Source organism: Tinamus guttatus, unplaced genomic scaffold, assembly GCF_059628265.1.
Source record: "Tinamus guttatus ecotype Peru unplaced genomic scaffold, ASM5962826v1 Tinamus_guttatus_pri_ptg000580l, whole genome shotgun sequence".
Lineage (NCBI taxonomy): Eukaryota > Metazoa > Chordata > Aves > Tinamiformes > Tinamidae > Tinamus > Tinamus guttatus.
The window spans coordinates 96635-119517 of NW_028289114.1; the positions used below are offsets into that span (position 1 = coordinate 96635).

The 22883-nt window shown below is 44.0% G+C and overlaps 1 protein-coding gene across 2 annotated transcripts in view; it reads right to left on the minus strand.

Moving 5' to 3' along the window:
* Positions 1–22883, minus strand: part of MGLL (monoglyceride lipase) — a 63076-nt gene that overhangs the window by 10104 nt on the left and 30089 nt on the right. Inside the window, exons 4-5 of one of the 2 annotated variants that reach the window (XM_010225290.2) lie at positions 5103–5239; positions 3428–3538 (exon numbers count right to left, since the gene is read on the minus strand). In XM_010225290.2, the coding sequence (XP_010223592.1) occupies positions 3428–3538; positions 5103–5239 (248 nt within the window). The remainder of the gene's footprint in view (positions 1–3427; positions 3539–5102; positions 5240–22883) is intronic. The other variant, XM_088534661.1, reaches the window with a different exon arrangement.

The window sequence follows — 22883 nt, forward strand, 5'->3', positions numbered from 1 at the left end:
CTAAGGGTTTTCAGATATGCAGGAGAGGCTACATTCCCTCTAATGTTTAGTATTGCCTTAAAACTGGGATGTAATTATGATGAGTTTTAGAGTCAAGGGCATGGCTCATAAAGTTTCATGTTTTAACCAGGAGGCCAAAAGGTTTCCCTGAGCCTTTGCTGATTTTGTGAGCACTGTGGTATCATTTATAACATATTGGGCTCTAATTAAAAGCTGTGTTGTTCAACTGCTGGCTATATGTGATACCTGAAGAGTTTATCTCCCTGTTGGTTCAAAGTGGAAATGTCATTTCTTGAGAAAATAGCTCCCACGTGGTCAAGAAAAGTAATAACAATAATGACATTATTACTGGTTAGGCTTAGGATGATACTCTTGAGTAATGGTTATTAGAGTTGTTTCAGGCCAACAGAAGTGTGTCAGATCACTTAACATTTTACTTTCTATGACAAAAATCTCAGAGAAAGATAGAAATAGATAGCTGAACATTGTCTCTTGACTGGACGTGAAACTTAAAGATAATTTTATGATTTTTGCACCATTTAACTGTACAGGTGCTTTGCCGTATAGACACTTTTCTTCTGCATGGAATAATCCCTTCGTCCCCCAAGTCTCTGCGTGCTTATTTCTCTCTCCCATGACCTCTGCTCGCCAGACTGCTTGCGTGAATGCTTTTAAGTTCATTTCAGCTACAAATGAGCTGGAGTAACAAAGATGTGATGTCTGAACTGTTCAAGTTAGCCAGCCTCATTTCGATGGAGCCAAAACTCTCTGGGAGAGACACTTTAATGAGCTACAGAGATTAGCTAAAGGGCAATTCGAACAGTCACACCAGAAAGGACATACCTCCATACCAAGCTACCCTGTCTGTGTTTGTCATGACCAATATGTTTCTTTGAAACTGGAAAGATCAGAGAAAAGCCAAAATTTGTAAGAATTTGCAATTTAGGACTTCCTTCCAGTTTGACTGTATCTTTAAAGACATTTCTCTGCATTATTACCATGTGCAAATTCAGCCTGAAGGACTGGAATACTAGTCTAAGAGACCCCAAAGTCTTGAACAACCTGATGTTCATCTGGTTTGTAAAGCAATGTATCAGTAAAAGGTCAAGTGGAAACAAACAAAAAACAGGCAGAGAATTTTGTGTGTCCAGTCTTTTAAGGCATAGGCTGGATGCCAGTATAGTAATTACTAGGGAATATTTCCTAGGTTTCTGAGGTTGTCCTATTTTAAAGTGCTTAATAACAGAAATTCAGCAGCACTTCGACCCTCATTCTATTGTTTGTCAGGACATGTAATTCATGTGTTTCTTTTTGAATCTTTCCTAATTGTGAAGATTGGGAGCTAAGTCTTGTCCAGCTTAGCTGAGAAGGTAAAAAGTAGGCAGCAAGGTCCCTTGCTCTTCAGTGCATTTGGAGGTGCCTCTGGGGACACAGTATTTACCAGACACTGATGAAATTGCATTTTCTGTAAAGAGCAGAACTGGTTTCTCCAGCATGTGCTCTGTAAAGGCATATCCTGCTTCAGGCAAGGCTGGTTCAGCAGGGACTGAAGTTATTTCTCACACTGACTGAGGGCCCCAGCATGGAGCCTGGCCCGCTGCTGTTGTTGCCTTGAGCCCTCGTTTGTTTAGGCCAAGGTAAATTCTTGCTCAGCTGGAAACCTCCACGGCGAGCGGATGAATGCAGTGCCCTTGGGAAATGGCTCAGGGCCTAGAAGTCAGATCTGTTCCAGGGGAAAGCCCAAAGCCTTTGTGTCTCAAAGGCACAAAACCCCAGTGAAATGTCTTTGGCTCTCAGAGGAAAAACGCACACGAGTGTTTTCAGCTCAGCTTTCTGAGGAATGGTGGCTTACACAGGAATACTCTGCCTGTTCTCATTCCTTCCTCCTCCAAATACCTTTTCAGCTCCATGGCCAACTGCAAGTAAATTTGACAAAGCAAATACTTCAACAATAAATATTTTTATCAGTTTTGAGAGGCAACAGAAGATATAAAAGACAGGAAAAAATACTTTGAACTTGCGTTATTGAAGCTGGCAGGCTCTATAGCAAAGAGACCCTACAAACACTCCCAAAATACTTCAGTTATGAGATTACAATTTCCTAAACTGAAATTAAGCAACAACTTGATACTAATCTGCAAGACACCAGACTTCAGCAGCACCAGGTCCCACAGAACTTGCTAGCCTTTCTTTCCGTAAGGGTTTAACATCTAACATGGCAAAATATATAGCTCCAGAACAGTTTTTTTCCTGTTTTCCTTGATTCCAGTAGAAATAGAAGCCTATTAGTACCTCGCAAATTTAGACCCTGCTTGATATATTTTTTTCCTTAATCATTTAGTCTTTATCCTTTTCTGAAGCAAGAAAAAAACAAGTGCACTGGTGCTCATGGGACATCTGTGAAGATTCACCTGTGAAGCAGCAGCTACCAGCCTCATAAAATCACCCTTCAGTACTTTAATCTTGATTTGTAGTCTCAGCAGGTAGGTCAAGCTAGAGGAGAATGGGCTATGGACTAGACTGAAAGCCTGTACAATGTTTTTTTTCAGAACAGTAAAGAGAAATAGTTTAGGAGTTCATTAAAATAAGAAGCTGGACCTAAGAGAAGAATCTAGGGATCAAGGTTAAAGGAGTGAGAACTGCGTGAATGAAATGTTGTGTTCTTGGCGTAACTGGCCCTTCCCTTTGCTTCCTGTGTCTGTTAGGAGTGTTGTTTATCCTTTTAGAAGCACAGAAATGAGGGGAGCAAAGAGCAAGGGTCAATTTCCTAGCAGAGTTTCCCTGGGGAAGGGCAGACCGGGCAAATTCTTGTCCGAAGTAACTCAGGAAAAGAGATGTGAATGGGAGAGTTATAGCCTAGGTGTAAGCTAAAGAAGGTACTTCTCTATGTGGGCAAGAACTAATTATTGTACCAAGCCAAATGGGACGCGGCTAGCACAGCGATGCTTTAGCTGGAGGCCTTCTTTGAGGGTGGTGAACGATTCCTGGGGCTGAAGAGCTATAGTTTTGTTCAGAAATTGGTCACCCCCCAAATGCCAAAAATATCCATGGCCTGACTTAGCCAAAGCCTGTGTGGCAACTTCACCAGACTCTGTATGAGTCAGGAAGAAAACTGTAGGAGAAGGGAAAGGGCAGTACTGTGTAGGCTGTAAAGGGTGTGGTGAAGAAAGCACAGTCTGCTCCCACCTCCTCAGGTGGCATCCTTCTCTGACTCCTATTTAAATAAGCTTTCCTGGACTGGAGTTCAAAACTCGTTTCTCCTCTGAAAAGTAAGCGCGGGAGCGTGGGGGAGACAGAAGAAAAGTATTGACTGGCATCCAGGTGGTGCAAATCTAATTAGAGTTTTGCATTTTAAGGATAGAAGTCTTAAAGCACTTCCTTCAGCAGAAGAGAGAGGTGACCAAGTGCAATGCAGGTTTGCTCTTACCTTGATGGGTGTAGCGACTTCTGGGTTGGCTACCACTAAAGGAGAGATTAACAGCATGCCTGAAAACTCACTGGGTCTCTCACTAGCTGTCAGAATGGAGATGGCTCCCCCCTGTAATGCAAAAGTAAGAGCCCACATCTTAATACAGATGCAAACATCTCATTTATGCAGTAATCCTACTACTGGAAGGGTTTTAGACCAAACCACCAAACAGTTCTTCCCCCAGTAAGACTGAAATGTGATTGGAGAGAAAGACTAAAGTGAAGTAACTAAACTAGGTTGATTTTTGCTGGAGAGAGGGCATCTGGTTTCTGCTCTCATGTTGTAAAACCCGTCACATCACATTGAACAAAACTGTGCGCAATATCAGTGAACTCTCTAGGATGATTTAAATCCTCCTTGGTTACAAGGACTAAAAAGGAACAGTCTAAATGTTCAGGTGGGACTGAAATAAGTATGTGCAGACTTATTTTGAGTTGAGTGGGACAGACTAGTGCTGCACCCGGAAAAAGGGGACATGAAACTGGGGAAACATCAAAACAGTGAAGCAGGATTGCTCTGTGCCTGTGGCACTGGTAACAGCAACAGGAAGACTTTCATCTGGAATGCTAAATTAACAGCTAGCTACTCAAAGGTAAATATTGTTCTTGTAAGCATCCACATCCCCTTCAGTCCTCCAGTGCTGTGTCACAAGCTGGGCAGCTAAAACTCAAGCATCCTTGCACCTTCCTTTGAGCTCAAGCCTGCTCAGCCTGGGTCCTGCTGTGTGTGCCCAGCAGTCCATCACTGGTGGGCCGTGGGGGAGAGCAGAGGAGGGGCACTTGGCACGCTTGCCCAGGAGAGTTTGCAGAGGATTAGTTGCCCAGGGGAATGTTTGGTGAACTTCCACACTGCTCAGGAACCGGGGGCTTGTTAAATGGAGCGGCAGCCAGGAGAGTCTCAAAGACCTCACTGGGAAATTAGCTCCTTGTTATAGAGGCTTTGGAGCACAGTAAGCACTTAAGAACATGCCATGCGTTCTTATGTAAGAACACTTGTTTATCTGAGCATGGGCTGAATCCCAAAGTACTTATTCATTTTTCTCTCCTCTGGGAAGGCAGGGAGAGAAGATCAATGACATCAATGGGAATATTGCTAGCTTGAATAAAAGGATTTAGCCCGTGCTGTCAGAATCAGACTTCAGATCTGTTCACCAGCTCTGTGCCTTTGTTTTTGCAGCCCTAATCCTTGGTACATTTTCCTGTAAGGTTGTTTAACAGAATGAGGCTACAGGGAATTTTTGTGCTTCATCCTCGATCCACTCGCAAAGCTTTGGGGGGCTTAAACTTACTGGTTAAAATGAAAAGAGAAATCCAGTGCTGCAGGGAGGTGGTGGGATTTGGCTAGGTACCTACCATGGATAAATAGTCCTATTAAAAAATAGTCCCACTGTTGCAAATGGCACTAATTATGGCCATGATCCAGGTAGAAAAGTTAAGGACTGACTGTATTCAAGATAGATCTTACAGTTTAAGGCATGCTGGCAAATCACAGTGTGTGAAGTTGGTGGTAAGCCTGCTCGTAGTTTGGTTTTCCTTCTGTGTGATGAGTTGATCCTTGTTGTCCAGAACAGTACCACTATGGCATGGCTCATACCCTGCATGGTGCTAGGAAGTGTAGAGGAAAGGGTGCTTACCATGGAGTGTCCCAGAATGAGAATGGGGAGGCCAGGATGCTCCTTCTTCATGAGATCAATGTGCTGCAAGCTGTCCCTGATGAAGACGTGGAAATCTGACACAACCATACGATCACCCTCGCTCTGTCCATGGCCAACTGCAGTGGAGAGGAAAGCATATATCTAAGTAAGTCACTCGAAGCAAGGGTCACGTTCAAGAAATGCTTTAGCAGAAACATGCCCGCTGGGCCGCCTTAACTCAGCCTCCTCCTGCAGGCAGTTCTCAACAGAGACCACTGCAGAAGTGCAAAGGATGTGGCCCAGAGACAGGAGAGGGGAGTCTGCCTTGCTGTACACGTAGAAGGTCACTAAATCCTGGCAAATGGATTTTTGCCCCAGAGATCACAGTTCCTGGGGTCTGAAGGCTCACCACACAGTAAGAATTGCCGTTTTCAGTCTTGGCAAGAAACAGAAAATTCTCAAAACTGGCTATGATCACTATAAACTTACCAGGCCCCAGATGCAGCTTTTTCCAACACCTGGGAATGTACGAGCTTTGAGGCATCCTGCCTTTTCCCACTGCTTCTCTAGAGCACCACGTGAGCTGGAAATTTTCCCTGCTAGCATTTCGAGGACCCTTAGCTGAAGATCCCAGGTATGAGTCGCTGCAATTCTCTGTAATGGGCATATATCCAGTGGCATGCTCCTCCTGAACTAGTGTTAATGCAGGCTACACTGCACCTGGACGACGCTAGCTTGTTCTGTGGCTGGGAATTATCTTCCCGGATCAAAGGGAAGGGAGAGACTAAAACTGGAGATGATGAGTTGCTATGGAAACAGCAGTATCCCTGTTAGAGGTGGAGTCAGCAATATCCAGGAACAGAGTCCCAGGCAATTTTGAGCTTGCAAAGGCTTGAAATGAAAACCACCTCTGGGAAGCAGTTTGTATGATTAGCTGACATACTGTTATTTATCAAGAACAGAATTCTTCCTTAAAAAGAGTCTCCTTGCATGAAACATTAGCCAGATGGCATTTCTAGGTTGTGTTCTTTTAATACTTCCCTCTTTTCCTCCAAGAAACCAAGCCTACTCCAAAAGATAATGAGTTTACTGAAAGTTTGAATCTCCCAGATGAAAAAGCTTCAGGGCAAGTAACTAAGACCGCTTTTGTTAAACGAAAGGCATCCGCACAGCCAAACATCGATACAGTCAAGAACATCAACATGTTTTTCTTTAATCTTTTGCCTTCAGAGCTATTAAGAACGAAAGGTTAGGTGCATCCTTGATGAAAGCCTCTTTGCTTCAGGTTTTTACTGAGAATAAATCTGCCTTAGTGGTTGCATAGTGCAGGTTTCAAGAAAACTGGTGAAAACATGGAACTCTCCATGAAAACCAGGAACTGGAACTAATCAGAGACTGCTCAAAACAGAAGTGAGAGAGGGACAGGTGAGAGACGTGTCATGAGTATCGGGGCCCCAGCAACTCCCCGTATCAACTCTCCTCTCAGAACGCCTAGTTTAAAGAGAGCAATGTCTAAATGACAAGGCCTTTGAGATGCTCATCTGTAAAGAGCTATGATTATCAATGCATATGTGAAGGGTACATTTGATTTTTGAAATATATTGCTTGGATTCATATCTAACTTGGATGGTTCACTGCTAATAATTGTGTATTTTCAGCGGTTCAGTGACTGGCTGTTTCAGGTTGTATGTACTGAGATAATTAGGGGTATCTTTTCCTATAGGCAAACCTTTAAAAATGAGAATCTACAACACTTCTTTACAAATTGCAAAGCTAGAATTAGGAGATGTGAGCCTCCCTGCCCAACCAAGCACACCGCTGCAAAACAGCAAACTTTGCTCAATCTTTAGATCATTCAGATTCAGATCAAGGTCTGAATAAAGACTGCAGGGATCTGTCCCAGGATGTAATACTTCCTTTCTGTGCTGTTTTGCCCTCTGTATCTTCTGCATTAGCTTGTTCAGACTGCAGCTCTACCACTGTAGAGACAAGCAGTAACTCATGATCAGTTCTGTCTGGCAGCATCTCAGCGCGTGACATAGGCGCGTGATTTCCTCTGTGAGGATAGATCCTCCAAAGCTACACAGATACTGCAGAGGGGAAACACTGGAGGTGTGAGGTATATGGGGACTGTGTTATCTGCCTCATCGAGATCCCAGGAGCCCTGGGATTGCATAGCTTTACAGGGCTCCCCATTCCTCAAGTCCCATATCCTCGTATGCTGTCGGGTCTTGCTCTTGAAAGCTGCTCCAAAGCACCCAGACCCTTCAGCTGACATCTGTTCACACTCCTCAAAAGATTTCACCCACTGGTCAAACTGGAGAGATGCTAAAGAAATGTCAATAAAAAGCATGGCACAATTTGACACTCCTTTCTCCTCAGTTTAGGCCAAATGGGATCTCACTCAAGAACCTGGACAAAGTCACTCATGCAAGGGGAGCCACGCTGTGAGCATCACCTGCCACTGTTGGCTCTTGCTGGTGACAATTTCCAGCATGATGCCTTCTTGCTGGGGACATGGAGCAACAGCATAGCTGAAGAAGTCAATTCTTAAATATATTAAATTAGATCAGCATTAGCCGAAGAGGAGAGCCCCTCTCCATACCCTCTGTAGCCTTTGCTGCATTAGCACTCAGCCCTCAGACACATTCAGGGGCTGGATAAGCAGAGCAGCTTTGTTTGTCCTAAAAACTTCGAAGTTCATATGAGGAGAAAAGAAGGGAGAAGCTGCTGGATAGCTCCTTGCCTGAGAAACGACATAGCTGTTTTTTTTTTTTTTTTAATTGCAAAATTAGGTGGAAGGAAAATGAGTTGCTGCTTTGACAAGTTTTCTCTCTTCTCAGTGCCACACTGCATTCCTTCTGGAGGGGGTGGAAGGTTCAAATCCTGTCAAATCACACAAATTAGTGAGGAAAAGTCTCTCAGGGCTGTATCCCACCTGCGCCGGGGGCTGTCTTGCAAGACAGCATCTTTGCTTCTCCCCAAGTTCCAAATGCTCTCTAAAGCTTCCATTCCTTTCTTTCAGAGCTCAGGAAAGTGTTATCTTAATTTCATCCTGTTCTTCTCTGCTTTCTTTTCCAAGGCCTTGTCCACCCTCAGATATTGGTAGAATTTTTGTTCTCACACCCAGCTTTTATATAAGTTGTAAGCTAGATGTATTCCTTTCTCTTTCCCAGATGCCAAACTCTCCAAGACAAAGGCACAGACTAATCCTTCAATGCTCAGGTGAGGAACAAACTGCTTTTCAAAGCTTCAGCTGGAATGTTTTCCTACAGAAGATGAGGTGACAGGGGAAATGCAGGGTCAAGGGTTGGCTTCAGCTATGCTGCTGCAAATTGACTCATTTCAGCAGTGTTTCTCAAAGCTTACACTCACGGGAGAGCAGAAGTTTCAAGCCATATTGTTTTTTCAGCCTTTGCTCCCTCTTTGTTATGGAAAAGTCCTAGAGTGGAGAGAGAGGACGTGAAAAATCTGTCTGGGAAGCAATAAATCTCTCGGCAGAACCTGGATCTTGACTTTCCTCATCTTTAAGGCTTTGCAGCTTTGGGGGAACGGGAATGGTTTGGATCCATTTCTACTGCACTGGTGAGAACGATGTCTATGAAGTCTGTAACGTTTCAACCAACTGATGGTAGAAACAACACGGAAGAATACAGAGTTTGACACTGTGTATTTGTTTTCCTCTCTATATATATAACTCCAAGAATTTAAAGGGGGAGAACCGCTAATAGGGAGGTTAGGAAAAGTTCAAGCATTCCAAGCTTACTATGCTCTCTGAGCATAACTACATTTCAAACTGCAATGGCACTAACAGGAAAGCCTGTCTCTGGAATTTTTTAGAAATAATTAAAAGGTGAGAACTGCCACCACTGCAAAGCCAATTATTAATCCACCATAGCCAAAAAATCCGCTCTTGTCTTGCAGAATCCTGCATCTAAGGGACACTTCTTAATTATGTCAGAGGGGACCACCGGCAAAGCCCAGTGCAGTAGTGACTGATTTAATAAGGCAGAGCGTGGATGCAGTTCAGTTCCCAAAGGAGCCATTGGAGGCTAGAAAATGTGATTTTACGGCTTCAGCACTGGCTCTGCAGTAGCAGCAGCACATTACAGCACTCCTGTTGCCATGCTGAGCAATGGGGTACAAAGGCAGAACTTGTGTTACACTGAGCTCAAGCTGAAGACCCCCTTATTACACTGCCCCCTTGGTCAGTAATCTTACTGGAGAGATTCCTCTGGCAAGTCCATTTGATATAATCTCTAAATCCCTTTTAGGAGGTATTTACATGCTTACTATGTATTTATTTATTTGTTATATGTTTGAATGTCTTGCTTTATCCCTTAAAACCTCAGTTTTCTGCTCCAAATCTGAAAAGCCCGTGACTCCTAACAATGCATGCGATCCTTGGACACATTAAGTTGGGACCATCTAGCCCTCATCCTTCTTGTTCCTCATCCCTCCGAGCAGGCAATGCTATTGCAGAAAGACGTGACAAAAACATGTCCTTCCCTGCTGCTAAACTACCCGAGATAGGAAAAAAATGATAATTAAAGGATCTCACAGACGGTTTTACTCTGCAGGTGGCCCAAGTGGAGTGGCAACGCCGAGCCTGAAGCCGGTGGGAGGGTGATGCTGATGACAGAAGTTTGGCCGGCTCTGGCGGTGCGCAAGGTGCACGTGTGCCAACCTAACCCGTCTCTTGGACCTCTCCGACGTGTAGCAGGTTGCAGGCTCGCTCGGGTGGGAGCCCTCGCTGCGACGCGCTCTGACGGTTCCACAGCGAGGCCTGCGATGCTGCTGCCGCGGGAAGGGCCTGCTCCAGCGGCCCACACCGATATCCAGCCCCACAGACTGCCAGACCTCGTTCGACCTCTGCCTCGTACAAAACGCACTCAGATCTGCAAGCAGAACCAGTCCCGTGGGGCGCACGCCAATGCAGCCGCAGCACGGGCTCTGGCTAAGCCCTCAGCCTACACCCTGGAATTTCTCTTTGCACCGTCTTGCTGCCCTTCAACCCATTTCTGTGCAACACTGACCATCAGCCCACGGACATGTTAGGACATGTTAAACACCTCCTCTGCAGGTGTTTAAAATGGCCCTGAAAAGGGCGGTTAGGATACAATGTTCTGGTGGTTACATTTAAAGGCAGGAGAGGAAGCAGATAAGAGTTTTCATGGGTGCTTTAGGTTTGTAAGGCAGTGTATCTGTGTTAATTAAGTAGTGTCAGATGACATTATGGCACTGTGTTTTCTTAATAACTGAGGTCTGTGTTTAGGCCACCCATTTAAACTCCTCTTGAGCAAGGACTGCACTTTGTTGCACCTGTACAGCAACCAGCGCCGAGGGGTGTCATCACAGATCCTGATCCGAGATGCTGCAAGAACTAAAAGTAATAATCAACTAATCCCAGATTGTGAAGTATCATATTTATACAGAGGAGGAGTTAGGAGAAGGCATATATATATGGAGGATGCAGGTGAGGCAATACAGGACAGCACTAATAAGGGCTCTACACAGCAAAGTTGTGTGAAGCCTTGATTTTCTGGTTCCGTGTTTTTTATGGTTTAATAAAAAAGGTCAAAGAACTAGTAAACACTTGAAATTGTCAGAAGTTAACTACTGAACAAACTATGTTTAGTTTATAGTGAATCAAGTGCATATTCTTTTCATCAAGGGATTAAAGCTCATTACTTAAACACAAGCTCCTGATGTTTAAATATTTGCTTAACACGCAGTACATCTAATCCATTGTTGAGCCACGCAAACAACTAAAGCAGCAGGAAGGAGCCTCAAAGCAGGACAATCAACATCTGGAAAAGTCAACAACCCCTGTCTTTATCACGAGCACCATGCAAAGCAAATGTTCCACCCGCGGAACAAATGGACACAGGAAGCACCTCAGATTTCTCTGTAAAGATCCCTCCTCAGAAAGGTGGTTTTCTTGTATGGAGAACACTCTTGTAACAACAATAAGTGCAAAAGGAGCTTGTTCTGTTTAGTCTTCCCCTGTCTTCTCTCACTCCCCAACCAAGGCAAAGCTGGTCCATGAAGTAAATTCAGCAGGGTTTACTGCCCATAAAGATACTCTTCCCACCCCATAACCAAGGTAGCACCTTTCAAACTTTAGCGTCTCCCTCCTTGCAACACCTACAACAGAGGTAAGGCATCCTGCTCTCCCCATTTTGCATGCAGATGGAGAAGAAAGGCCATAAAGAGCTGTCTGACCTAGGTGACAAGCAGTGTCACTTGTCCCAGGATATGCCATGCCACCATGACCTTGCTCCTGCTGCTGCCTGGGCTAGCTCATCACAGGCTGTACTAGTCTGCCTTGCAGATAAACCTTCCCAAGGAGGCACGCAGAGAATGTCCGTCTGACCTAGCATTACCCGTACCCCATTTCTCATCCTCTCCCACAGTTTTCCACAGGAAGGAAAACCAGCACTTAGGCTAGAAAGGAGAGCTGTGGAGGGCTCTAGCTGCACCCATGATCTGGACCATTAGGATCCAGGACCGTAGAGTAACCTGCTCTGCAGTATAAACAACCTTTAGACTGTGAATGTTGGGCAGAAGTTTGATGGAATGCCGTGGAAGGTGTTTGCAAGAGGACTACTTCCCCAGGAAGGTGGAAAGTATGGGGACTGAAGGGAGAGGCTTTGCCCTAGCCAGTGGTTCCATCTTTCTTTTCCTCAAGGCTCTGAAAGATTTTTCAGCACCTGCTTATCCTCAGTAATCTTGCCCTCATTTCTCTGTCCAGACAGATGTCCTCAGCATCCTTCTTCCATAGCAGCTGTGTACATACACACCGTGAGGAGAGTGGGATGCCCATGGCAATGGGCACAGAAGACCATTAGATATGGTACCCAACAGAAGCAGCTCTCCACCTTCAGTGCTTTAGGCACTGACCATGTATGTGAGAACTGCAGATGGATTCTGTCTGTCTTGCATCTAAAGAAAGTCTGGTCTTGAACACACAAGTCCATCACCTCCCCTTTTCTCTCTCAAATTAGGAAAATAATTTTCCTTTCAGCTTTTACTGGACAGGTTTTCTTCTCTTGCCTCACACAAAGAGTGCAGCAAGCTGAAAGCCTCCTCCCACATCAGAGACACATTTGCAGAGCCAAGTTATTTTTAGAATAGTGCATACAGAGATATATTGTTTGTTGTCTCAGTTAAGGAAAAAAAAAAAGAAAGAGGCAAATTTCTATTCCAAAATTATTTGTGCCTTATTGCTATCATGCAGAGAACTAACGTCTTGCTGAAGCCAGTTAAAGTCTTTTCTGTACTCTAGAAATGACAAACAAAATGACCTGGTACATATCAGAAGTGACAGTCATTTTGCCCGACGAGGCAAACTGTTTCTGTCCATGTTAAGAGCCAATTCATCTCTCATGGATTCAAGCATGGTTCTTCAGGCTTTAGAAAACTTGTCCATTTCCTATGTTGCTGCTGGATTTGGCTCTGAATTTCACATTCTTAAAAGTCTGAGTGTTGTGTTGCAAAATAATGAGGACTTCATAGGCTTCATTTACAAACTGCTGCCACTATGGGCAGGGTAGCAATCCTGTAAGCTGTCTCCTGGGATGCCCTCTAAGGACGGGAGGCAAGACCCTATGAAAACCTGCAACACCAGTCACCACCCGTGTGGCCTCTCCTAGTGCAGTCGTCTCACACTCCAGCTTTGGGAAGGCTCATGGAAGACCGGAGTATGGAATCCATTTCCTTTTCCACAAAGCTCAGATGCAACAAAGTTCCACTTTCTTCCTCAACTACTGCAATGGCATCTCCCAAACCATCCCTGTGTATTGTCCACACAAGTATTATGGAAAAAGTCAGCTGGAGGGAATGCCTATGAAGGACAGTCAATGATTTGAAAACGCTGCACAAAGATGGTATAGGTAGTTGAGCAGCTGTTGAGTTCCATTGCAAACGAGTTTCTTTCTGGTGATAGATGAAGCAATTCCTATCTACTTTCTTTTCCCATGGAAAGAAAACCACAATATAAATCTAAGATGTACGGTCAGTGATGCAAACTCGATGCTGCCTCTAAGCAGTTTTTTAACCAGGCAGTGGTTTAGAAATTGGTGGTTTAAGTGGTTTTACTTAAGGCCCTGTAACACTTTTCAACTTTTATTCTTGCAGTTTTGCACCAAGATTTCTCTCTGTTTCCTGAAGAACGTACCTTTGCCTGAAGCACAGAAAGGATGACTTTGTCCAGCACCAAAGCTGGTATTCAAAGATCTACACTAAGAAATTTGGGGTGACATAAAGGCAGTAGCAGCTCTTAGTTAATGAAGAACAATTCCATGGGCGTTGCTGAAGTTAATTCCAGTTCTCACTGGTTCATTTGATTTATACGATGCTGATTACTTATGGACCGCATAGGACCTCTGCTAATCTCTTAAGAGCAGCATAGGGTCTCTGTTGTGCTCTTTACATATGATTTAAGTTTTAACTAATGGTAGTAAAAGTTTCACGTTCACTGGGAGTGGAGACACCACCTTTGGAGTAGCCAGAAAACCTCCCTATTTTAATTTATCTTAAAAAAATATGTATAAAGGATATTTTTTCTTCTCTTTAGCACCATAAAAAATGCAGAAAAGAGTGTAAACTGTATTTTTTTTCCCATATGAAAACAAGGATGAAAGTCCGCTTGCAGTAACTTTATGATTCAAGGTCCAGCTTTAATACGCTTTCAAACAGCTGGGGCACCAAATCAAAATATCAGGATTTTCAATGAAAAAGCCAGAGCAGCAGAGGAACAGCACACTCCCCTTCCCCTTTGCTGCCCATTTATTCCAAAGCATTGCTGGCATGTGGCTTGGCTCTCCAACACGCACATGCTATTAAGTCCTAAATGACAGCTTGTTTAACTCGAAAACATTTCCATTTTTCCCTAACAAAGGCCATTCATTTCTTGCTCTTCTGTTTGGTTAAAGATGGTTTCATTTGCCCTGCTTGAAAGTTTGCACAACCCGCCTGATTGTTCCCTTGGAAAGGGCGCTGCAAGTTAATGACCCACCTCTTGATCTCGGAGCAGGGAGCCGTGCCCAGCGCTGCGAGAGCATCAGCTGGCTGGTTACACTGCAGAACCCACACGTGTGCCTGGAGGATTCTTCAATGCACAGCTCAAAACAATTGAATCGATTAATCTCAGGAAAGACAGCCTTAATTATACCCAGCTAGCACTAGATTAAGCATCAAGAAATAAAAAAGAGGGGAAAGCTGGAACATGGGAACATGCAGTAACTTCTGTGCTGCTGACTGATGTCCTGGGGGCCGGGCACAACTCCCTTTCAAGCTATCTTCAAAAGGTTCCCCTCCATGCAGACCACCCAGTGGGAACTCACATTAATAACAAAATGAGTTTAAAAGAACCATTCCTCACCCAATTTATTTATATGTTAAAATAAACACATGCTCCCATACAGAGCAAGGGCTCCCAGTGGGTTCTGTTTAGTCTGTGAGATTCTTGGCACTAGAATATATCATTTCTCTATTTCAAAGCAATCTTGGCACTGTGTTTTGGTTATATAATTTTAAAGCAACTGGCAAATGAAGAAGAAGGATGTTTCTTAAAAGTGGGAGGCATGTTCTAAGATACTGGCAAGGTGTTTTACAGATTAATCTGCCATAAGGTTATTTGCAAACCAGAGCTCCCAAACTCTTGTGTTCAGGATCCCCACAGGCTGCACTTATAGTCCTCGTGTGGCCTGTCTGAAACAAGCTTGGAGGAACATCTTTCCCACAGAATTATGGAGGTTTTGGCTTTTTGCTTCACTCATTTGCACTGCCACATGGTGACCAGGTAATGGTCATCAGACTGGGTTTGTCCCCATTCCTGACAAGGCGTGAAGGAAATACCACTCTCCCAGAGCTGACAGCCCTTTATATCCATTTTGCACAAACTTGTTGAATATATACTCTGACCCTCCCGTGGAATATCTGAAATAAGGATATAGGCAAGGGTACATGCCTTTCCCAGGCCCAACTGGGATCTGCTTTTCCTATCAATTCAATTAAAAAAAAAAAACCTTTCTGATTAAGCAGGCCTGATGAGGAGAGCTCCTGGGTGGGACGTAACTGCCTCGTGTGCCAGAACAGAACCCGATGGTTGCCAGTTGGCTCACGATGGGGTAGTATTTACATGGTGCAAGTCACGGGGAAGCAGCACGGCAGAAAATAACTCTACTAAATTTGTCTTGCAGCAGAACTGCTGTCCTTTCCTGGTGCAGATTGATTTCAGTGCTGTTGTTTCAGCTGTTTTTTAGTATTTAGTATCTTCTTTTTTTTTCTGTAACACTCCTCTCAGCAACTCTAGAATCCTCACAGTCTCTTTATTTACCAAACAAGTCAGCATCAAACAAGCAGGTTACTGCTTTCTGCACTCTATTACTCATTTGATATCGCAGGTGCTTGACAGCAGACAACAGTTATTTCCTGCTGCGCCTGTGCTTTAGGAGACAACCCACAGGTACAACTGTTGAGTTGTTGAAGATTAGGGGCCTGTATGTTGCTTTGGGGCTATACGAGCTACTTTCGAATCAGTCATCGAGGGAGTATTTTCAGCGCATAAAAAGCTTTCCTCAAAACCACTGGCAGGATGGGTGCAAGGTTCAGGAAAAGGCCTGGCACTGTAGTCAAAATAGCAAGATAGGATCAGACGGCAGCAGCTCAGGAAGGCCCTGAGTCTTCTCTCCCTTCCCCCAGGCCTCAGAAACTTGGCACGAGGAGCGACCAGGCCGCACGCCCGGCAGCACCAGCCAAACTGCCAGGGTCTCCCAGCGCTCCGTCCCTTTGCTGGAATCGGAAGCAGAAAATAAATGCGGGGCGGAGAACGCCAGTTTTAAGGGAATCTGGGTTGAGAGCATTAGTCTTTGTATCATCCACAATTCAGCACTTTTTTTTTCCAAGCTGAAAAGGGATTTTCAAATTGGAGAGTACTGCCAAGCCCTGAATAAAACTCAGCATTAGAGATGCTGTTGGTATAGCAGCTTTCCTCATGAACAGACAGTATCTTTGGAGAAATTAACTCCTGAGTGGCACAGGAGAGACTCTGTGACTTCAGTTTTGAGGCCCTAAGAAATCCAACCTGAGCGTTAAAACTGGTTATTACCCTTCACAGGACAATACTATTAATGCAGGGTGAGGTAAAGTACAGACTTGGTTGGTACAGGGTAACGTTTCGGCCCTGTTTGTGGAGTGGTCAAGTTTCCAGGTGCAATCCTCAGCACAGTTTCAGTCAGCAGACATACACCTGTGTATCCATCTGACATGAGACTGTTTCCCACCTACAACTACCTCCCATCTTTAACTATTAGCAAGGAACTTTGCTCTAGAGCGTGAACTGCTCTCTCTACTGGCTGAATCTTCCTCTTAGCCTGTGAAGAGCCATTCACAGGAACAGTTTTGCATTCTTATAGTTAAGGGCTTTGCATGTGCAAGCTGTCTGGAAGGGCGTTGGAACCATCTTCTCATTCCACAATTAGTAACGTGAGATGCAGTGAGGTGAAGTGTTTTTCCTGACAGACAAGCACTGAATCTATGGCAGATCTGAGACAAGACTGTGGGTTTCCAAACACCTTCTTGCATATCTCAGTATCGTAATAAATAATGAGTTTTATCCTGGTTTTAATCGTTGTATAGAGCCTATGATTAAAGGGATGGTCCACCTGCAAGGGAAATCTCTGACATCTAAAATTGCTGATTTATTGAAACATACAGGTTATAGGTCAGAGCTAGAGGCATTTTAAATCAATGGTAGTCTCTGGAACATCTGCTTCATGTCACTAGGACGCATTTGGCCAAGGCTGGCACAGACCAAGATAAGCTTCCACCTGAGGACTGGCTGCTCCTTACAGACATGGGTTGATGAGTTCTCACTCCATGACACAGAACAGATTGCTGGATTACAAAACCAAACCACTTCTGTTGTAACTGGCTCTCTGGCTGCTGGATTGCACAGAAAACTTGCACATGCTTTTAGGTAAGATCCTTTCCAGTTGGTCATAGGTTTTGTGAGACCTTTTGCAATTCTTTCTTAGTTTTATAAAACAGGAAGATGCTGAAGGCTGAAAGAAATATCATTGTGATACAAAATCTCATCTGTAGTGGAAAGGGAGCCAGATGCTAACCAGATGTTCTACTTTACTAATAGACTCAGAAATGAAGGGGATCACACTGCCAGAGGCTTTCAATTATGAAGATTGCTTTTTTGTTTTAATGCTGAAATTATTCTCCCAAATCATCAACTCTGCTTCCCACAGTTGCCTATGCATCTCTTTCATCGGCTCAAATGAGCTTTTCTACTCTAAAATAATAGTGTAAGACATGTTGGTTTCTTATAAAATAGCAAAAACAACCTCAAAACCTACAAGTCAAATCCTGGCCTCCCTGAATCTGGTGATACTTAGCTAGTGCCTTCAGAGCGTGCAAGCTTCTACTCTGTGTACAGAGGCCTATGGCATAGGCAATTAAAAAAAACTTGACAAACCACATAAGAATCACATTATAAATATTGTTTTAAATTATAGACATTCTGAAATTAGAGAGAAGCTGAAGTGCTGAGCAGGGAGCACATGCTGAGTGGGGAGCACTACCCCCGAAGGAGCAAGAGGCCAACCTGAATGGGTCTGGCACAGGACAGGGCTGCCTAGGGCCTCAAAGGGGAAGGGGAAAGGCAAAAGCAGGAGAAGTTGAGGGATTAAGCAGCAGATAAGCTAGGGCAGGGTTAGGGGTAACAGAGAGAAAGCCTAGAGCCCCATGGGGAGCGGGGCTAGAAAGGGCAGGCCAAAGGAAATGGCCTCATTTGCACCAGGGGAGGTTCAGGTTAGATATTAGGAAAAATTTCTACATGGAAAGACAAGTAGAAGACCAATTTCAAACACTAGAACAGGCTGCCCAGGGCAGTGGTGGAGCCACCGTCCCTGGCAGTGTTCAAGAAATGTGTAGATGAGGCAGTTAGGGACACGGTTTAGCAGGCAGGGTGGTGATGGGTTTCCAGCTGGACTCAATGATCTTGAAGGTCTTTCCCAACCATAATCATTCTATGACTCTATGATCCTATAATGTTAATGCTCTGTCAGATTCTGTAATGTTAATGCTTTTGACAAGATGTGTTACCAAAAGAGAAGTGCTCTTCACTAACACACTGTGGCAACCACAAGATAAAGAAGAAATAAAAGTAATGTTGATAAAAAATGAAGCCATAAAGTGGGCAGAAATACACTGAGACAAAAGGAAGAAGTAAGTTTCTAGCAATCAGAGGAGAAAGAGCTTGGAAGAGCCTGCTCAGCTGGAACACATCAAACAACCTGGGAAAAAGACGAGTTTTGCCCAATTGTGATAAAAACACTTAGGGATACTCTCTGCAGGAGCAGAAGACTGGATGATCCAGGGAATCTCTTCCAGTCTCTGCTCCTAATAAAAGTATGTCTTAATAAACAACGAAATGTCCTTTCTGTTTCACATTCAAAATGACTGCAATGAGAGGAACCTGATTAAACACTGGCCACTGTAGTAAAATATGCTCCAGTTGATTAAAAAAAAAAAAAAAAAAAGGAAGAATCTGCATATGTGAAAGTCATGGATTTTCCCTTAATTTGTTGTCTGTTTTTAAATAAAGTCTCCGCTTCTTTTTAAATAAGAAAAATGCCTATTTGTTTGAGACCTTGTAAGAACAGCCTCTTAAAAGTGCTCGCAGTATGTAACAAATAGACCCACTCCCAGGAAAATCACCCCGGCTAGTTATTTATGGAGGAAATTCACCCATTTGAATCAGGCATATGAGCTCTATAGCAACATGCCACAGTTCATGAATGAGCAAATAAGCCACCAAGGAACAAATATTTGAACTACAAAGACACTGCAGGATGCGATGCTTCTGTGTCTTTATTTTGGCAACTGATCAGCTTGATCTTGAAGGTGGACCATCAAAGCACCTGAAGCCTCTGCAAGGAATTTGTTGTTGGTTTAGACCCTGTATCAGCTGAGAGCTTTTCCCTATGCACTAATAGATACAGTGAAGTATATTTGTTGGAGACAGACCCAGGGAATCTGCCAACTGCAACAATCTGGTGAAAAATAGAGTAACACTGGCACACTTTTTATCAAAGCATACAAGTACATGTGGCTTTAGTGAGGCTCCCCAGGATTTTAGACTCTCTGCTACCTAAGGAATGTCAATCCTTACATTCAAAGTTTTGAAAAGATTTGCTTTTTAAAGTGAATGGTTTCCCCAAATACTGTAGCTATTCAGTTCAGAAAAGCAGTTTTACTCTCCACTTTGTAGGCAAGTGTAGAGTGCATTAAAAATAAGGTGACAGTTACAGGCCATTTAATGAATAGGGTTATATTTTACTGCTTTTTCTTCATCAAGTATCCTGTCCTTTGCCTTTGTTCAACACAAAGAAGAGGCTTCTTTGAATCCAACACTGAGCAATCCTGTTCCACCAGTTTAGCACTGAACTACAGAATAAACTGAAATGGACTGTGTTTCTACAACTCCTGTTACCTCAGAAGAGATTTCAAGGAAATCAGGAATATATTTTAACTCCAACAAGAATTATACACACAAAATATCTTCTTCTTTGTTCTTTTCAAATGATGCTCAATAACTTAGAGCAGGCATTTGTATCTCAATAGGATGACAAACTCCACATCTGTATGAAGATAAATATAGATGAGGAATCATCAGTAATTATCTTTGAAATAACTTCTTCCAAATCAGATACATTTGATAAATAAACAATAGGAAAGCTAGTCACATTAATGACATGCCGTTTCCATGGAAGAATTGTCCCTGTAAAGGTGAAAATAAACTCATGCTTCCTCTTTTTATCATATCTAAACCAACTCCCATTCAAAATGTTTCCTATTCAATCAAGTCGTTCAAGGCCAGGCCAAGTCCAGTTAAGCTTTAAATACCTCCAAGGATAGAGATTCCCTGACCTCTCTGGGCCCTGCTCCAGCAGCTGACTCTCCTCATGGTAGAATTTTTTTTTAGAGGTCATTGGAATTTCCCATGTTTCAACCTGTGTCACTTCCCTCTCATCCTGTCCCTGTGCACCTCCAGGAAGAGTCTGGTACCCTCCCAACAGGTACTTGCAGACAGCAGTAAGATCCTCTCTTCGTCTTCTCTTCTAAGGCTAAATAAACCCAGTTTTATCAGCGTCTCCTTCTACCTGTTTTCTCTAGCACCCTAATTGCTTTGAGCCCTCTTCTGCCTCGCTCCAATATAACTGAGAGCAACTTTGACCCATTATTCTAGGTCTCACCAATCTCTGCTAAATGGCAGAGAATAATCATTTCCCTTGAGATGCAGGCTATGATCTTTCTAATAGACTGATCTTCTTCACCCCAGGGTCACACTGTTGACTCAAATTCAATTTGTCTTCCAGAATCCCCAGCTCCTTTTCTGAAAAGCTGATTCTATCCACTCAGTGTCCAACCTTTCGTGTTGCATGGGATAATCCACTCCAGACACAGGACTTACCAAGTATCATGAGGTTCCTTCAGCCCATTTTTTCAGCCTGTTGAGGTCCCTCTGAAGAGCAACCTTCCAGTGTAATGCCCACTTTCCACAACTTGGTATTCCTGTAAACTTGCTGAAAATCCATTCCAACCCATTATTCACATCATTAATAAACATGTTGGCATATGCATTTTTTTTCCTTTAAGAATATAGGTTCCTCTGAATAGTTTCTTGGAGCCCAAATCCTTGCCGATATGAACAAATCAATACAGGAAATGGCCTATGGAACAGTGTTTCAAGCAAGTTTGATGTCTGTCCAGCAGCCACAGGCAGTAGTTAGTAGCTACGAACACACAACGATCTGTTCTCTCAGCCTTTGCTCTTTAATCGACATCTGGTTCCAGTCTTCCACCCTCAACCATCTTGCATGCAGACCGATTCCTTCAGCTAGCAAAGCTGCTTGCTGGGCAGCAGATGAGCTGTTGAAAATATTACGAAGGCTGTCAACTGTCCTTCACTAATAGGAAATCCAGCTACAAGTTACAGGCCTGAACCTGCTTTGTAATGTGGTGAAAGAATTATTTTGGGTTTACCTGAGCAGATGTGAAAGCAGAATTTGACCCGTTGCGAGGACTGATTTGTATACATAAAGGCTGAGTACAGAGGGCAACTGCAAAGATCATCGTGATAGCAATAAGCAAAACAACAGCTTGTAAATGAAGGGAACATAACTTGGTCAAGGCTACTTCCTCTTTATTTTCCCTTACCTTACCAAAGTGAACCATTTGGCTAAATAATGGACGCTTTATTCCTGATTTTCAGGATCACTCCTCCAACATTCCTATCACAATCCTATCCAGCCTTATCTGCACCCCACAGAAATCTAATGGTCCCTTCCTCTTTATCATGGAGAGTATTCCACATCTCAGAGGCAGAAACATGGAGGGGAAGCCAGAAAGACTTAACCCTTACAGGGAAAAGGAGGCCTTTTAAGATCCCGCATGAATGACACGTCACTCCTCTGTCACGCTGCGTGTCTGTTAACAGTTACAGCGACAGGTTAAGGAGCGTGGTCTGGAAGGTGGCCAGCGCCGACAGCTCCACGCTCAAAGTTGTTCCGTGAAAAAGGGAGCATTCTGTTCCTGCTCTTGCTGTTTCCCCTTCTCACTAGGGCCGTTGTTAGAGCCTCACGCCTCCTTGCGCGAAGGCCAACAGCGAGGCTTTGTTCAGGGAGCAGCTGCCGAGGAGATGGACTCTCTCATGGAATGACCCACTGACATCTCTCCCCCCTGCTCATTAGTAAGCAGTGAATAATTAGGAGAACTAGGGCAGATCGCACGGCCCGTTTCTTTCAGAGTAAAAAGGCAGCTCCTCAGATCCCAGTGCTCCCTAAAAGGGATTCCCTCACCCAGTGGGCTTGGTGCAAGGCCAGGGAGCTAGCTCTGAATCACCTTCTTCTCATCAAGAAACAGGAAAGCGCACGACAAAAGTTGGATCGGACAAGGCTGGAAAAAGGGGTGTTCCAGCTCAGCTTTGCTCTGGAGGAGCTTGGAGCTCAAATCCACATTCCCCCCTGCTCATCTGCATGCTCAGATGAGATGCTCAGCTGCATCAAGAACGAACTCGGCTCAACCAGGAAATGAGCCTGTCCAGGAAATGAGTCTCCTTCTCTTTTCTCTTCTTTTCTTTTCTCTTCTCTTCTCTTCTCTTTTTCTTACAGGGTGGCTAAGGGAATGGCTGAGCAGTTGAAAAGAGCAGGCTAACTGGGAGACTGAAGAAAAGCCAAACTATTTTTCATCAATCTTTACTGCTGTTCAGTATCAGCACACACTGATGTGCATGTAGAGGGCCAGTGATGAAGGAACATCTGCACCCGCTCCACACACACCTCCAACAAAGCCTGCATCCAGGTCTGGGTCATAGCACAGAACTTCTCTGCCTGTCTCTGTTACTGATAACATCAAAATTAAATTTGACTTTTAAAAAAATGGTTAAAGAAACAAATAGATTGCCTTGGGCAGCATGGGCTGGTCTGGGCATTAGATGCCTATTTTCAGCTGCTCAACTCACTTGCATGTGTCTTTGTGCTAAAGGCATACGCAGTCCTCACAATTTCCAAATTCCTTTGACTAAAAGATGGGTGCAGAACCCTGTTTTCCTCACTTTCACATCAACATGGCTCTGGTATTACACTCAGGAAGTTTGGGAAACAAAGGAAGTCTTTTTCCATTGTAAGTGAAAGCCGAATCCAGGCCTGGGTGTCCAACGGCAGGAGCAGAGATGAAGCAGTGAGTGTCCCCTCATCCCCCGGG